This window comes from Petaurus breviceps, unplaced genomic scaffold, assembly GCF_028583685.1.
Source record: "Petaurus breviceps papuanus isolate PSGF00001 unplaced genomic scaffold, PetGlider_PUasm1.0 90418, whole genome shotgun sequence".
NCBI classification, from domain to species: Eukaryota; Metazoa; Chordata; class Mammalia; order Diprotodontia; family Petauridae; genus Petaurus; species Petaurus breviceps.
The window spans coordinates 3,055,326-3,071,806 of record NW_027187246.1 but is presented as its reverse complement, the minus strand read 5'-3'; the positions used below and the strand labels follow the sequence as shown (position 1 = coordinate 3,071,806).

Genomic DNA, 16,481 nt, shown 5'->3' with positions numbered 1-16,481 from the left:
GTGAGTAAGAGCACCAGCTCCAGTGTCGGGATGACATGTGGATAGAATCCGGGCTCAAACACTTATTACCCACCCAGAAACACTTGACCGTGTAACCTTGAGCAAGTTACTTAACCCCTATTGCTTAAAAAAAAAAAAACAACTTAGCTAGCCTAGTCCTCAGGTCATAGCCATTATTCAAAACTTGGCATCACCTTCATTTCACAATGAGCAATTGGAGGGCTTTACTGAAAAAACAAAATTTCAAAGTGGCTCAGTGCTTAAGTTTAGAGTTATGTAAAAAATTGGGACCAGAATTGAGATCTGAACTCAAAGTCACAGTAGTTTCAATACACCAACTAGTCAGCTCAATTTATTAAGCATTTATTAGGTGCCTAATATATATAAGGGCCTTAAGAGACTGGGGCTTTAAACAGTGACAAAAATAAAATATTACCTGTCCTCAAGATGCTTACATTCTACTGGCCAGGCTATGTTGAATTAAATTGCTGCTGTACCACTTGGTTCTTTTCTGTAATAAAAATCATAATCACTTAGCCTATAGCTTGGAAAACTGCTTCAACATTATCTTAATGGTTTTCACTGTGGGGCTCTTTTATTATGGCAAAGATTCTTAGTAAATTTGTTAAATATTCTTCACAAATATTTAATTTTCAGTGTGTTGTTTCTGCAGAAAAGAAAATCCAATTTTATTGATATTCTGATACAATTTCACTTATATAATCCTCTTGCCTTGTATTTTAAGACTTGATTTTTATTTATTTTTCTTCTCCCTACATAATTCTGTTCACCAGATTCAATACTCTCTATCAAACATACTCAGCACAGCTTCCAGTGATGTGATAAGGTTTGCACCTGCTCTAGACAGAAGGAAATTGACCTTGCTCTAATACATGTCATAGAATGGTTTACACGGCTGCCAAGGCACTCTAGTGTGGACATAGAACAAATACTAACAAATAATACCTATCTAGTTTACACTGTTAACTTTATCAAAAGGAAGGACACAAGCAGCAGTAATACCCAGAGGTCCCCAAACTTTATAAACAGAACTGACCCCAGGTATAGATAAGAGACAAGCATATCCTAACTTTGTCACACAGGATAAGAAGTCAACATTGTCTTTTTCAATATACCAAAAAGTAAATTGTGGGACATTGGTGGCATGTCAGAACTCCAAGGAGCCCAGATTCCCCCATAAATATCCTAGTACACTTTTTAAAAATATACCAAAAGAAAACCAAAGAAAAACAGTGATAAGCTCCTATATCCGGTCCAGGTCTAGAGAAGAAAGTCCATCAGATTCCTAAGGAAACACTGAAGGGAGAAGAAAAGGAAAGTGGATGGTAAAGCATATAAGCAGCATGAACCCAGAGCTGGGGATAGGGTCAGACCACTGCTCATCACAGGGCCCAGGTATCCCATGTAAGACACAACAAGAACAGCAACCAGGAAACACCATATTCAGGCAATCTCACTTGAAACATGGCAGAAGAGAAGGCCAGAAAAACTCCTGGATCACCACTAAGCAGTCAGGGAGTTGGCAGCAGGAGCCACAGCAGTAGAAAAGGCCAGCACAAACAACATCTGGTTGGTGCTTGTCAGGCTCACAATAAGGAATGGAGCCAGCTCTTGACTCAGGACAGTGCAAGAAGGAGATAGGGAAAAATTAAAGGTCAAAATCCAAGTCAAGTCACCAGACAAAGCTGAAACCTAGGAATTCCTACAGAATCTAATCTTAGCCAAGTAATGCCTGCCCATGTCATCCAAATGTATTAGAGAGAGCAGAGTCTGACCCAAGAACAAAACCCCAATCCAGAAATTAAGGTTGAAGATAAGTGCTACAGAAGAAAATGTTGAATTGGAGACTCCTGTCAAACAAGACTGCCTGCTGTCTAGAACTTGTCCTGAGTTGTGACTCCTCACCTTTGCTGACATAATGTCCTCTACCTGGGGTGCCCTCCCAAACCCACTTGCCCAATTTCTACCCATCCTTCAAAACCAAATTCAAAGACTGTATCTCTCAGGAAGTTTTCCATGACTTTTCCAGTCAGAAATAATCTTTCTCTCTTCTAAAATTCTATTGTACTTTATGTCATTCTTTTTTTTTATTTCTAGGTCTCTTTCAGCTTTAGAGTCATGATTTTACTTTCATATTCAAATATTCATTCTAAGATTGTGCTTGCATACCTTCCCTAGAGAAAATAAAGACAGTGTGGTAAAATGAGTAGCATGCTAATCTTGGAGTAAGGAAAATCTGAATTCAGATTCCGCATTTACCACTTGTTATCTGCATGACTATAAGCAAGTCATGTAACCTCTCTGAGCCTCCATAGCTCATTTGTAAAATGGGGATAACCTGTGAGCTCTTTACCTCATAGGGTTACAGTGAGGATCAAATAAAATGATACATTTATAAAATATTTTACGAACTTTATGGTGCTATGTAACTGTCCACTATTGTTAGACTAGCAATAGACTAGCCCCATGTGTGGGTCTTCTTTTGTTTCATCTCTCCCTGCCACCAATTCTCTAATCAAAATAGGTATCCAACAAAAATGAGTTAAATGAGTAAATGGATTCTTGTGATGGTTGCTGCTAACAGCTCTGACAAACCAGTGTTAAGAGGCTCCCTCCTTCATCAAAGCCCTCTGCTTTCTTCTCACATTTTAGATTCTGGAAGACTCCCCAGAGCATCATTAGTATCCATCATTTTGGGTGCCATCATGATCATCGGCTTGATGGTGCTCACCTGGATGGTGATTTGCAGATGGTAAATATCCTCTTTCTTCCATTGTTAGTCTGCACAGGAGGCAATTTCTCTCTCCATTGGAATATGTCATTAATTAAGTTTCTTTGTTTCTCAGCAGCCAGTAGATTACAGGGACAACAGACTCATTTCTATGCCAAGCTATTTTGTACAACCTATTACACATTCATTCCCTTCATTATGTTGAAAATGGAAGTGTGAGTGGTCATTAGCACATCTTCAGTGGATCCAGATAACGAGACTATTGAAATGCTGTCTTGTTGGAATAAAAATGTTGAGCAGAGGTCCCCAGAAAAGAAGGACCATCAGCAGACTAAAAGTTAAGTGATGTTGAGTATGTGGGAAAACAAAGTAAGGTTTGAGAAGACTGGAAAGGTAGGAAGGAACCAGGTTGTAAAAAGACAAACAAGATTTTATATTTGATCCTGGAGGTAATAAGAAACCAATGAAGTTTGTTAAATAAGGATGTGATACAATCAGACTTGTGCTTTAGGAAGTTCAATGTGACTGCTGAGTGGAAAATGTATTGGAGTAGGGAGAGACCAACCAGGAGGCTGCTGTGGTAGTCCAAGAGTGAGATAACAAGGGTCTGCACCAGAGGGGTAGCAATATCAGAGGAGGGAAGGACATATATACATGAATTGATATAAAAGTAAAAACAACAGAAATGAACAACTAATCAGCTATGAAGGAAGTGAGAAGGAGTGAAGAGTTGAGGATGACACCTAGGTTTCAAACCTGGATGACAGGGTTGGGGTGGGGAAGGGAGAGAACTCTTGGAAATAATACAGAAGTTATGAAGTGGGGAAGACTTGGCGAGGAAAGATAGTGAATTCAGTCTTAGACATTATGAATCCAAATATCTATGGGACATCTAGCTCAAGATGTCCAATAGACAGTTGGAGATGCAAAATTGGAGGTCAGGAGAGAAGTTAGGACTGGATAAGTATATTGGAGAGTCATCTTCATAGACATGATCATTGAAATCATGGGCTCATATGAGGTCATCAAGAGAAATAATATAAAGGGAAAAGAGGGCCCTGGACAGAATTTTTGGAGATGCCTTCAATTAGCAACTGTCATGTAGATGAAGATCCATCAAAGAAGACAGAGAAGTCAGATAGATAGAAGGAGAAATTAGTTCAGGTGTCAATTGATGAAGGTCTTATCTCAGGTGGTGACCATGTGAATGGAGAGAAGAGGACATACCAAAAAGAAATGATACTTTTTTGGCAATGGATTGCATTTTAAAAGATCTTCCATCTGATTGGGAAATGTCAGAGATCAGGGAGTGTGGCTATAAGGAAGAAAGATAGATCAAAAATAAATTCAAGATCATAAAACTAGGTACCTGAGGAAGGGGGGGGGGCAGCTAGGTGGCACAGTGAATAGAGCACTAGCCCTGGAGTCAGGAGGACCTGACTTCAAATCCAGCTTCAGACACTTAACACAAAAACTATCTGTGTGACCTTGGGCAAGTCACTTAACCCTAATTGCCCTACCCTCTCCCCTCCAAAAAGCAAAAACAACAACAACAAAAAAAAAACCTAGGTGCCTAAGACCATGGTAATGTCTTCAATGGAATTCCAGAAGTTTGGAGGGGTCTGGAGTAGTAGAGAAAATTGTGTGTTCTCTTTTGGACATATTGAGTTTGAGATGCCAATGAGATATCCAGGTAGAGCAACACAGCATTCTGTTGTAAATTAAAGACTGGATTTCACAAGAAAGATTTGGGTTAGATACATACATTTGTGTGTGTGTGTGTGTGTGTGTGTACAATTTCATAGAGATCAAATCCACACAACCATGTTAAATCATATCTCTAAGCATCGATATCCTCACCTGCAATATGAGGGGATTGGATTGAAGGATCTCTAAGTTCCCTTCCCCCTTTAAACTTTCTAGTACTCTATAATTATAAATATGACACAAATATAAACTCTTATTATCACATTAATCCTTACATCTGAGAAGACTGCCTATTGTCTTGGTACCCTCCTGCACTTTATTCAAGATCCATCTGTTCTATGAAGTTTTTCATGACTACTGTAGCTACAAAGATTTTTTTCTTCATTTAATTCCTATACTACTAAATGGTTACTACACATACCATAATACTTGATCATACACTGTATTGAATGTTTTTGTTGTAGTTGCCATATGCATTTCATTTCCCCAATTCAATTCCAAAGTCATAAGAGCAAGGGCCATCTCCCATTTCAGTATGCATTAGGTATAACTGATACTTATTCAATTTTTATTAAGTACTTATTATGTGCAAGGAATTGTATTGGGTTGTTGGTATTCAAAGATGAAAGACAACATAATCTCTACCCTCAAGGAATTTATCATGTAATAGCGGTATTTAGCTATGAATGCAAGTAAACTAGGATACAAAGTAAAATTGGCTGAGTGTGAAAAGGTGAGATTGAAATAAAGTGATATATGATTTTAAAGTAAGAAGAAAAATCCCTTGAAGAGTTTTAGGTGAGGAGGGACCTCTTTGCCCTTACTCCATTTTCACCTCCACTTTTTTATATTATTCTCAAGGTACTGGTCATAGTGATATTTAATAGATATTTTTTTAATATGACCTGAAATGGTCATGTTATGGTTCCTTAGATAATTGTATGTTTTGAAGAAAAGTATTTGAGGATAATTAAAGTTCATAACTTTTTTTTGAAAAAGAATTTTTAGAAGATCTATGGGTGGCAAGTTTTTTTTTTTTTTTTAAAGCAATTGGGGTTAAGTCGCTCAAGGTTACACGGCCAGTTATTTCTGGGTGTGGTGCTAAGTATCTGAGCCTGGATTTGATCCCCAGGTCATCCTGACACTGGGGCTGGTGCTCTTACTTGCTGAACCACCTGGCCACCCCTAAGCAATTGGGGTTAAGTAACTTGCTCAAGGTTACACAGTCAGGTGTTTCTGGGTGGGTGCTAAGTGTCTGAGCCCAGATTCGATCCCCCAGGTCATCCTGACACTGGGGCTGGTGCTCTTAATAGCTGTGCTACCTGGCCACCCCAGGTGGCAAGTTTTTGATGAAATAAAAATCCAAACTGTAGAAAAAGGGGGGAAATATATTTGGAAACAGAAGAATAACATAATTAGAGTTGCAAAGGACTTTTATTTCATTAAATCCAATTCTCTCATCCTTATCAAAGAGAAAATTGAGACCCAAAGATGCCAGGGGAGTTGTATAGGACACAGAGGTAATAAGTGGCAAAGTTAGGGTTTGAAACAGACCTTTGGACATCAGAACCTATACTCACTCCACTGCACGAAAGTTAACTTGACTTTGTTTCAAACCGTGTAGTAAAGAACTGATAAAGTAATATGTGAAAGATCATATATTTAAGAGCTAGAAAGTACCTTACATGATTTAACCCTCTCATTGTACAAATTAGGAAAAGTCCACAGATAGAAGATGACTTGCCCAAATTATAATAATAACAGTAATTAAGATACAAATTCAGACCCTGATCATCCCACACCTAGGCTTCTTTTCTTTATCATAGTTTGTCAGATTCTCCTTTGTCCTGCTCATGGTTAGATATATCTATCGGAATGTGCTAAGCAACGTTAGCCAGAGAAGAATAAGGACTATTTTTCATTGGCAATGGAGTTTTCTTGTCTGTCATCTGGTTTCCATTTTGGTCCAAACCTAATCCTTTTAGGGCTGCAGTTCAATGAAGGTAAATATTTTTCAGGAAACAGCAGACACTCAGTATAGCTCAGCTGAAAATGATGAGAAATTCAATGAGATAAGTTTTAAACATGAGCTTCAGAGAGTCCTTGTAATTAAGTAGAGCTAGAAGGTATATAGATATTCTATTACTGCTTTGAATCCATTCATACTGGATTTAGTCTAGGTTTTCCCAAATTAAGTGTCTCTAGAATTAGGTATTCAGGAAAACTTTTTGTTTATTTTAAGATCCCATTGAATATTCAAAATTTATGGACTTCAAAGAATTAGAATAATCAAGCAGAATTTAAATGCTTTGAGAATGGAGATTGTTTCACTATTATCTTTGTATCTCCAGTTGGCACATAATAATCTTTTTTGATAGAGTGTTTGAATCAACCCTAACTAGCCTTAAAATACATGAAGCAATATACATATGTGAATATATATTATTAAATAAACCCTAAGTAAACAAAAATTAAAAGTCAGCATCAAGTTATAAAACTCAAACTCACCAAAAGGAAACATGAAAGATAGAACTTATCCTAACTGATCCCTGATGGCTCTGTGTTTGGTGTGCTCTCCCTACTCTAGACAGTACAAAAAGTCTAATGAATTTTTTCCAGCATTCCCCCATGAAATCAAAATCATTGGGAGAGTTTATAGAAGGCTGTAGCAGTAAGGTAAAGGAAGGAGCTACAGAGTTATCAGGGAAGAAGAGCAAGCCAAATCTCTCTCAGAGAAAAGTAAGCATTGGAGGGCTTATGAAAGCACGCACCTACCTCACAAGGTTATTCTGAGGATGAGATAGGATAATGTCTACAAAGTGCTTTGCAAACCTTAAAGGATTAAATTAATACTTTCTATTATTGTGAGGAGGAGATCCTATCATATGATGTCTTGCTCTTTTCCAACTCTAAATCTATTGTCCAAATTTTATTTTTACAGAACAATAAGCATTTGAATGACCTTGAGAAGGTTATCATGAACTTTCTATAAAATCAAGTATCCAGGAAAAGAAGATTATCCATTTAACAGATATTTACTGAGCACCTGAATATATGCTATTAGCAGAGATATCAAATCCATTCTACAAGCATCTGTTGTGCTGTACTTTGCACTTCAGGGGATACAAAGATAAATAAAATACAGTCTTCTGGGAGCTTGCAGTCTGTTTGCAACATATTCTTGAGATTGACAGGTTCTTCCTTGCATAAGTAAGTCTTCTTGGATCCTTTTAGCATACACTGCATGCTTAGTAAGATTAAAAATGGACACTATTGGGACTATACCTCAAGGAGATTATGAACAACAAGAGGAAGGAAGGAAGGAAGGAAGGAAGGAAGGAAGGAAGGAAGGAAGGAAGGAAGGAAGGAAGGAAGGAAGGAAGGAAGGAAGGAAGGAAGGAAGGAAGGAAGGAAGGAAGGAAGGAAACCTTTATTAAGTGCCTATTATGTTCCAGGCACTGTGCTAAGCACTTGACAAATATTATCTCATTTGATTCTAACAACAATCCTGGTAGGCAGGTGCTATTATTATCACCATTTTACAAGTAAGAAAACAGTCAGACAGAGATTACATGACTTGCCCATGCAGCTAATAAGTTTCTGACACTGGTTTTGAACACACATCTTCCTGAATCCAGACCCAGAATTCTATCTAATGTACCACCTAACTGAAAAGATTCTTTATGCATGAAAATATTTATAACATTGTTATTGGTTATAATAAAAAAATAGAAAAAATATATGCCCGATTTTTAGGAAATTGTTCAATACATTAGTACGTTCTGGACTAGGCCTGGCTCAGAACAATTAAGTGATTCTGTCTCAAGATTAAAATACAATGTACACTTAAGAACAATAAAAATAATAAAATAACTTTACATATAATAAAAAATCAAAATGGCTAACACTACTAAAGATATGTGTTTCTTCCTTCTTTCTCTGACAAAGCAGCAAAGATAGATCAAAAATGTACCACAGAGCAGTAGGGATTTTGCCAGACCTCAGTTACGCTATTCTCTATAGTCTGGGCTTTTTATCCGCCTCATCTTCTGGACCAACCAAATTCCAAGGATAGTATCTTTGCCTCCTGAAAGGGAAATCATTTCATCATATGTTAAATAAATGCTGGTTCTACTATATCTGGCGTACGAATGTGATAAATTAACTGTACCATGAAAAATGGTAAATGTAGACAGGTCAGGGTAACATGGCAAGACTTGTGTGTAGTGACATACAATGAAAAAATCAGAGTCAGAAGACCAATATACACAATCACTAAAACAGTGTAAATAAAGACTACATCTAAAGGGGGTAAAGGTCATATTCAACCCAACAATGTTGGCATCATCCTACCAAAGTTAAACACACTTTCTTTCTGTCAGCAATCATAAACTACAAAAGTGAAAGTGACATGTGACATTAATCACAATCACATTCCTAGGTGGTTTTGCTTAACTGTTTTCACAGAATGTGCTTTCTAGAGATGGGTTTGGGGAGGTGTTTATTGGAAAATGTCTATTGTAGTCAAATAAAACATATCAATAACTCACCCAGAAAAAAAATGACTGGGGTAGAAATTGCTGGGCAAAAAGACCATGTCTTTCTTGCACATTTTATCTGCGGTATTTTCTTAGTTATCTATGTTTATCAAGAAGCCCTAGCTTTTTTCTGTTTGTTTTTTTCTGCCCAAAGAATCATTTATTGGGAACCTCTGGAACTGATTTTTAAAGGTCAAGGAGGCTTGATCAAGTCATTTCTCTTCTACAGACTTCAGTTTTCTTTTTTACAAAATGAGCAAGTTTGGACCAGATGATCTCAAAAGTTCTATCCCACTCTGAATCCTATGCAGTAGATTTATTCTGTTGCTCTGTCCCCTTCCACAGAAACACAATGCTATTTGGCCAGGAGAAAGATGAAACCGACTCTCCTGCCAGCTCTTGGCTGTGAAAGCTATTTTGATTTCCCAGGTTAATCCAACCATGCTAATTCAACCACATACTGCAATAATGTGGACTTGTTCCTTGAGCATTGGATCTCAGCAGGTGATGCTGTTTCAAGGTCCCCGGTTTGGAATCCTGCCTTCACTATTCATATATGCAAGTTCCTTGTTGAGAACATCTGGTACAATGGCCATCCGCCCACCCATTTCAAGGAGGGCTGGGTGCCAAGCCAGGTCACAGTACATATTATCATTAGCCTCTTATTTGGAACTATGAAGATGGACAACTCAAATTGTCTGCTTTGTAGACTCAAAGAAGAAGAGAATAATTATTTGAGTTGAAATATTGAGTTGCAACTTATAATCATTTAAGTCCAATAAATTCACTTGTAAAAGGAGGGAAAATAAGACACAATGAAGGAAACTGCCCAAGGTCAGATAAGAAAGTAGCATAGCAAGGACTTGAACGATTTTCTGGAAGTCTTCCAACTCCACTAAACCAGAGGCCCTCTCAGAGGTGAGGGAAGTTACTGATTAGGTTTAGGGTTTCACTAAGCCCCACATGTTTAGAAAAATTGAAAACCATATAATATAGGCCCCCTTATTTATTCAGCTGTTTGGAATCCCTGGTTCACAGCTTGCATAGCCTTTCATGGATCTCAGCTGGGATAAGCTCTGCTTTGAAGAAGCCCATATGTTCTGCCAGCCCATCCACAGCAATTATTCTATTGCCAGTTCAATTAATTTTACTGCTACTATGTGGTAAACTCTGCACTAAGCACTGTGGTTACAAAGGCAAAAAGAAATAAACTCTGCCCTCAAGGAGTTTATATTCAACTGAGAGAATTTAATCAATTGCATTAGAGAAGCAAATATTAAATATATTCTAAATAAACAGAAACTAATTTTGAGGAGCAGTATCTGCGGGAATCCAGAAAGGCCTTGAGCTGATCTTAGAAGGAAGGTAGATAGGAGCTCCAAGAGGTTGTGAAATAGCATTCCAATCATGAGGGACAACCTAAACCAAGGCCCAAAGGCGAGAGATGGAATGCTATAGAGGACAGCAAATAGACCAGTTTGGCTTGAAGATATGTTGCTTGGGAGAAGTAATGTGACTTGAAGAAAGGCCCAAAATAATCCCTGTTCACAAGCAGTTTACTGTCAAATGAAGAGGTAACCTGAAAAGAACTATATACAGACGAGATATATTCAGGATAAACTTGGGGTAATCTCAGCCCTAGAAAGATAATTAGAAGCCAAATGTGAAGGGCTTTAGATATCAAATCATGGAATTTGCATTTTATCCTACAGGCAGGGAGGAGTCACTGGAGGTCATTAAGTGAAAAGGTTAGACCAAAGCTTTATGTACACCAATTTGTCAGCCAGGTAAATGATGACTTTGAGAGGAAAAATCTAGATAATCACCATGGTCCAAGGTCCTCATCACCTTTTGTCTGGATGATTGGAGTTGTCTCCATATAGTTCTCCCTACACCCAAACAAAAAGTGATGAGGACTTGGGACCACAGTGGTTATCTAGATTTTTACCTTTTATTTCTCTTCAATGTGTATCTGCCATTCCATTCTAGAAATCCCCATAGATTATCCGACGAGTTTTGGAAATAAGTGTACCTCAGACACAACTGAGGACTACTAATGTCCACTTGTTATGAAATATTTAGTTATTACCAGACTAGCAGCAACAAACTAAGTAAACCATTGAGCATAAGAGCATCTAATTCAAACAGAAAAGGAAATGAGAAAAATATCAAAAACATCATCAGCAACTATTTCCCAAAATACTGCATCGTCACTAATTTATCCCACAGAATAATCAGTCATTTGGTCAGCCAATTGACTAGGATTTATTAAGCATGTGTTATGTGCCAGGTGCTTACTGGGGACATAAAGAAAAACAAAAAATAATCCCTGCTCACAAGCAGCTTACAATCTAATGAAGAAATAATATGTAAACAACTATATACAAACAAGATATATCCAGGATAATCTTGGGGTAATCTCGAATAAAAGGCACTACTAAGATTAAGGAGCCCTGGGAAAGGATTCTGGTAGAAAGTGGGGCTTTAGCTGGGACTTGAAGGAAGTCAGAAAAACTAGGAGAGTTTTCCAAGGCAGGGGGAGAAATCAGTAAAAACTCTTGGATATGGGAGATGGAGCACCATATGTAAGCAGCAGTAAGGAGGCCTGTGTCATTGGTTTGTGAAGTATGTGAAAGGGAGTAAGGTATAAGAAGACTAGTAAGATTAGAAAAATGCAGTTTATTAAGGACTTTGAAAGTCAAATGGAGGATTTTATATTTGATCATAGGGAAGAAACTCTCCTTTATTCAGGTTATAGCCACCGACCATTACTCTGTCCTAACTGTAGCCACAGCCATCTCCATAGCTCTACTGCTTTATCTCCTCTGTGATGGAACGTGATTTATCTGAAGCTAAAATATGACCTTCTCCACTTAGATTTCCATATTCACCAGTTCAGAACAATAGCATCATGACTCATTCTCTTTCTCCACATGGTTCTTGATCTCTGTCTTCTTTTTTCCAGGATTTTTGTCTCTTCTCTCATCGTGAAGTATGTTCTACACCCAACCACCAGTTGTTAAATTGTTTCCAACTCTTCATAACTGCATTTTGGTGTTTTCTTGGCAAAGATACTGGAATGGCTCGTCATTTCCTTCCCCAGCTCAATTTTACAGATGAGGGAACTAAGGCAAACAGGGTTAAGTGATTTGCCCAGGATAACACAGATAGGAAGTATCTGCGACCACATTTGAACTCAAGAATATGAGTCTTCCTGATTCCCAGCCCAGTGTTCTATTCACTGCACCTGACAAATAAAATTCTGGTCATACTAGCTTTGTATCTGCCTCACTGATACTTGGTCAGTATAGGCTTGTCATCTTCTGAGCCTTCTAGTCATCCGTTCTGTGAAACAATACCACTTAGAATCTCCTACCTTTTCCCCTATAATATTTTTTGATTGTCTTCATGCCTTTGTTTGTTGACTTTCTCTACATGGTAAGATCAAGTGTTCCATAACCAAGTACATGTGGAGGTTCTTTTGTTCTTCTTGTTTTGGTAATTACATCAGATGAACTTCCATAAGAAACAAACAGCATCAGTATCTCTACCTTTAGTAGTTTCCTTTTTTTCACCATCAGTATTTATTCAAATAAATTGAGATGGATCACCTGTGAATAAATTTAGCAGCTTTACTTTTATCCTATGGCAATTAACTTTTGAGACAGATGCAGGCAGGTTGGGAGAATTCAGAGCCTGTCAATGTGGGCTTCTGAGAGATGAAGTCTCAAACAGAAACAGCTGTGGAAGCATGAGTGACAGTATGGACTTTTGGCATTCTGGGAGTTTGGGAATTGAGAAAGAAATATATATATATATGAATAGATGGATGCAACAATAGTGTTTCAATTAAACGAGGAGGAGGAAACACAGTCAAGCTAGGAGACTAATGACTAGAGGGCTTTTCATTGAAGTACAGCAGCCTGCAGGACTGTGGCCGGAGCCCCAGGCAGAGTAGTTTATGGGACATTATAATTATGTCTTCTTTCAGTGGCCAAAATGAGATCGGGAATGTAGACTTTCAATTTAGGAAGAGCTTGATGTATTTCTACACCAAAGAAGGTTTATGTGTTTAACTCGGCTTCATTCGTTTCAGACAAATAAAGTTCATGGATGCTCAACTACCCCACCATACCTATCTATGTATATTCTTCTTATATATCCCAGTTCTGAAAAATAACAAGTTTCTCCCCCTTTTCCCTTTCTACACTATGATATTCTTTCTTTTACTCCCTACCTTTCTCTTTCTTCTCTTAAAACCCTCAGAACAGTGATCATATGCCAACAAGGACTTCTGGGGGTGGAGGGGTTGTTTTTTCTTATTAAATTCCCTCAATACTCTTTGAAGACATTAAGTTCTGAAATCATTTGTTTTCCTACTCATTAGAATGTTATTGCTGCATCATCATAGAACTCTTTCCAATTAGTCAAACAAATTTATCTTTCAGATTTCTCTGAACTCCTTCAAGTTCTTTCTCTGCTCTTTGTCTTTTCACCAAAAACGCTTGAAAATCCTCTTCCATTAAAGGTCCATTTACCCTTCTGTACAATTATACTCAGCTTTGCAGAGTAATTTATTCTATATGTTTTGCCTTTTGGAATATTTTATTCAAGATTTCTTTGGGCTTTTATTAAAAGTTTCCAGATCTTGATGCTTGCAGTTTTGTTTGTTTTTGACATGGCAGCTCTGAATTTTGGCTATGATATTTCTGGGACTTTAGGAGTCCCTTTCAAAAGGTGATTAGTGGAATTTTTCTGTCTTTGCTTTGCCCTCTGATACTAATGTGTCTAGGTACTTTTTGTTTATGATTTCTTAAAATGTAGTGTCTAAGTATTGATGGTTTTTTTTTAAATCATGGTTTTCAGAAAGTCCAATGACTTTTAAATTATTCTTTCCTTGACCCATTTTCCAGTTCAGCTGCTTTTTTATGTCAGGTAGATTACATTTCCTGTTTTTTCAGTCCTTTGGGTTATTTCTAATATTCCATGCTGTCTCATGAAGTCATTGCCTTCTGAAAGGTATATTTCAATTTTTAGAAATTCCATTTCTTGGGTAAGGTTAGCCACTTTCTCTTCTAAGCTGCTTAATTTCATTCATGTTCCTCATTCAAGACCTTTTATTTCACTTTTTAATTCTCTCACATCATGTCTTCTAAGTAATGTTATAGTCCTTATGGAAAATCTCTCTCTTTTTTTTGCCTTTGAATTTCTGATTGAAGTGTAGAATTGGATATAGTTGTCTTTGATTTATTCATCTCTCCAGCTTTGTTCTGGAATTAGGGCTTTGGGTCAGGACTAGGTTCTGCTCCCTATTATACTTTTGGTTGGGGTAGTGGACTCTCCCCAATCTCACCTTTGGTTCTTGAGTGAGCCTCCACTTCCTGGGGACGAGTCCATTTTGTGTCCAGCCTTCATGAATCTTCAAGGTTCAAAGCACAAAGCTCTCTCTGGAGTCTTAGTACCAAGTGTTAAGGATCTCAGAGCACTTGGGTCTGAATTGTCTAGACCTGAGCACTGAATCACCTGGTTACTCTGTACCACTCTGGATGCTGGTTTTATCCTATTGCTATTTCCAAGATCCAAGGGCTTTTCAATATCCCCACCCTGAGGTTTTCTTTTTTTATTTTATTAGTTCTGTTTAGCATTTTTTAAATTTTGAGTTATAAATTCTCTTCCTCCCTCCAGTCCCTCCCCTGATCACTGGGAAGGTAAGCAATTATACATGAGAAATCACATAAAATATACTTCCATATTATCCATGTCACAAAAAGGCAAGAAAAATAAAGTGAAAAATTATACTTCAATTTCCACTTAGAGTTCATTAGTTCTCTCTCTGGAGGCAGATTTTTTCATCACAAGTCCTTCAGAATTTTCTTGGATTATTGTACTGATCATAGTAGTTGTCTTTTACAGTTAGTCATCATTACAATATTGCTATTACTGTGTGTAATGATTTCCTAGTTCTGCTCACTTCACTTTATATCAGTTCATATAGATTTTCCTGGGTTTTTCTGAAGCCATCCCCTTCATCATTTCTTATAGCACAATAGAATTCATCATAATCATATAAGATAACTTGGCATCCTAGGGTTTTCTGACCACCCTGGGACTTTTTCAGGGAAGCCTTAACTCTTGCTATCCCTGAACATAGAGTGGTAGAGGCTTCAGGAAACCTTAGTAGTCTCTGGTCCTTCTGGGAGTCTACTCTGCACTGGCATTGGTTTTGCTGAGAAGGGGTAGGGAGACTGGCTAATGTTTTTGTGAAGTTCAGAAGACCCATAGAGTAGATTCTCATTGGATTTCTTGATCATTATTGGATCTAGCGCAAACTTCAATGTTTCAAGAGTAGGTATGTGTTGGGGCGGCTAGAGGTGGTACAGTGAGTAGAGCACTGGCCCTGGAACCAGGAGGACCTGAGTTCGAATCTGACCTCAGACACTTAATGCTTACAAGCCTTGTGACCTTGGGCAAGTTACTTAACCCCAATTGCCCTGCCCTCCCCCCTCCAAAAAGCAAAAAAAAAAAAAAAAAGAGTAGGTATGTGTGAAATGGGCACCCTACCTATTCAGGCAGCCAAATTATCCAGAAGTCCTCTCCCCATCATTTCACAGATGAGAGAACTGAGGTGATAAGCCATTTACCCAGTCATACAGATACAGCTTGTAAGTATTAAAGGGGGTCATAACAGCAGACAGCATGCCAAGCCTTTAGTCAAGAAGACTCATCTTCCTGAGTTCAAATCCAGCCTTAATTTACTAGCTGTGTGACTTGTCTGACTCAATTCCTCATCTGTAAAATCAACTGGAGAAAGAAACAGAAAATCACTCCAGAATCTTTGCCAAGGAAACCCCAAATGGGGTCACAAAGAGTCTGACACGACAGAAAACAACTGAACAACAAAACCTGTGATTCCAAATTTAGTGTCCTCTTTCCGCTGTACAATTTAATCAAAATGTTTTCATACAACATTATTGGCAATAGTTAAAGATTTCATAGCTACTAATTTGAACTGTACAGAAGTAATTATCAATTATTCTTCTGAACTGGCAGGATCCAAATTATAAGGCACTTATGATTTGAATTTGGTGCTAGCAATAGTTAGAGCATCACTAGTGGATTTTGCAAACTGAAACTTCAAGACTAAGTAGTGCAAACATTTTTCTAATTCAACCAAAGGCATCATTGTGTACTCTGTGGCCAAAGCAAAGATAACCAAAAGAGGCACACAACCATGCTGAACACAGCTACTCCCAGTACAAACCATGAACATTTATTTGATCAGTCTCACTCAGATTGTGGCTCTCTCTGGCCCATCACTTCAATGACAGCTCCCTGTTCAATTTCCTTTTCGTTCTCTGACATACAAGCAGACATTTTTTTCTCCATTTTCAAACCATATTCTTGCCTCAGGGAGATCAGAAAAATTGATTTCGATTTTGACATGGCTAAAATGTCAGCAGAAGCACTCATTCTAGGGACAGACT

The 16,481-nt window shown here is 37.9% G+C and overlaps 1 protein-coding gene and 1 long non-coding RNA gene across 3 annotated transcripts in view; one reads left to right on the top strand and one right to left on the bottom strand.

Moving 5' to 3' along the window:
* Positions 1-2,880, top strand: part of TPO (thyroid peroxidase) — a 165,913-nt gene extending 163,033 nt beyond the window's left edge. The window contains exon 13 of the mRNA XM_069108691.1: positions 2,674-2,880. Coding sequence (XP_068964792.1) covers positions 2,674-2,777 — 104 coding nt within the window. The 3' untranslated portion in view covers positions 2,778-2,880. The remainder of the gene's footprint in view (positions 1-2,673) is intronic.
* The window catches only part of LOC138177498 (uncharacterized), a 138,275-nt gene that overhangs the window by 88,664 nt on the left and 33,130 nt on the right, over positions 1-16,481 (bottom strand). The gene's annotated exons all lie outside the window — the stretch shown is intronic.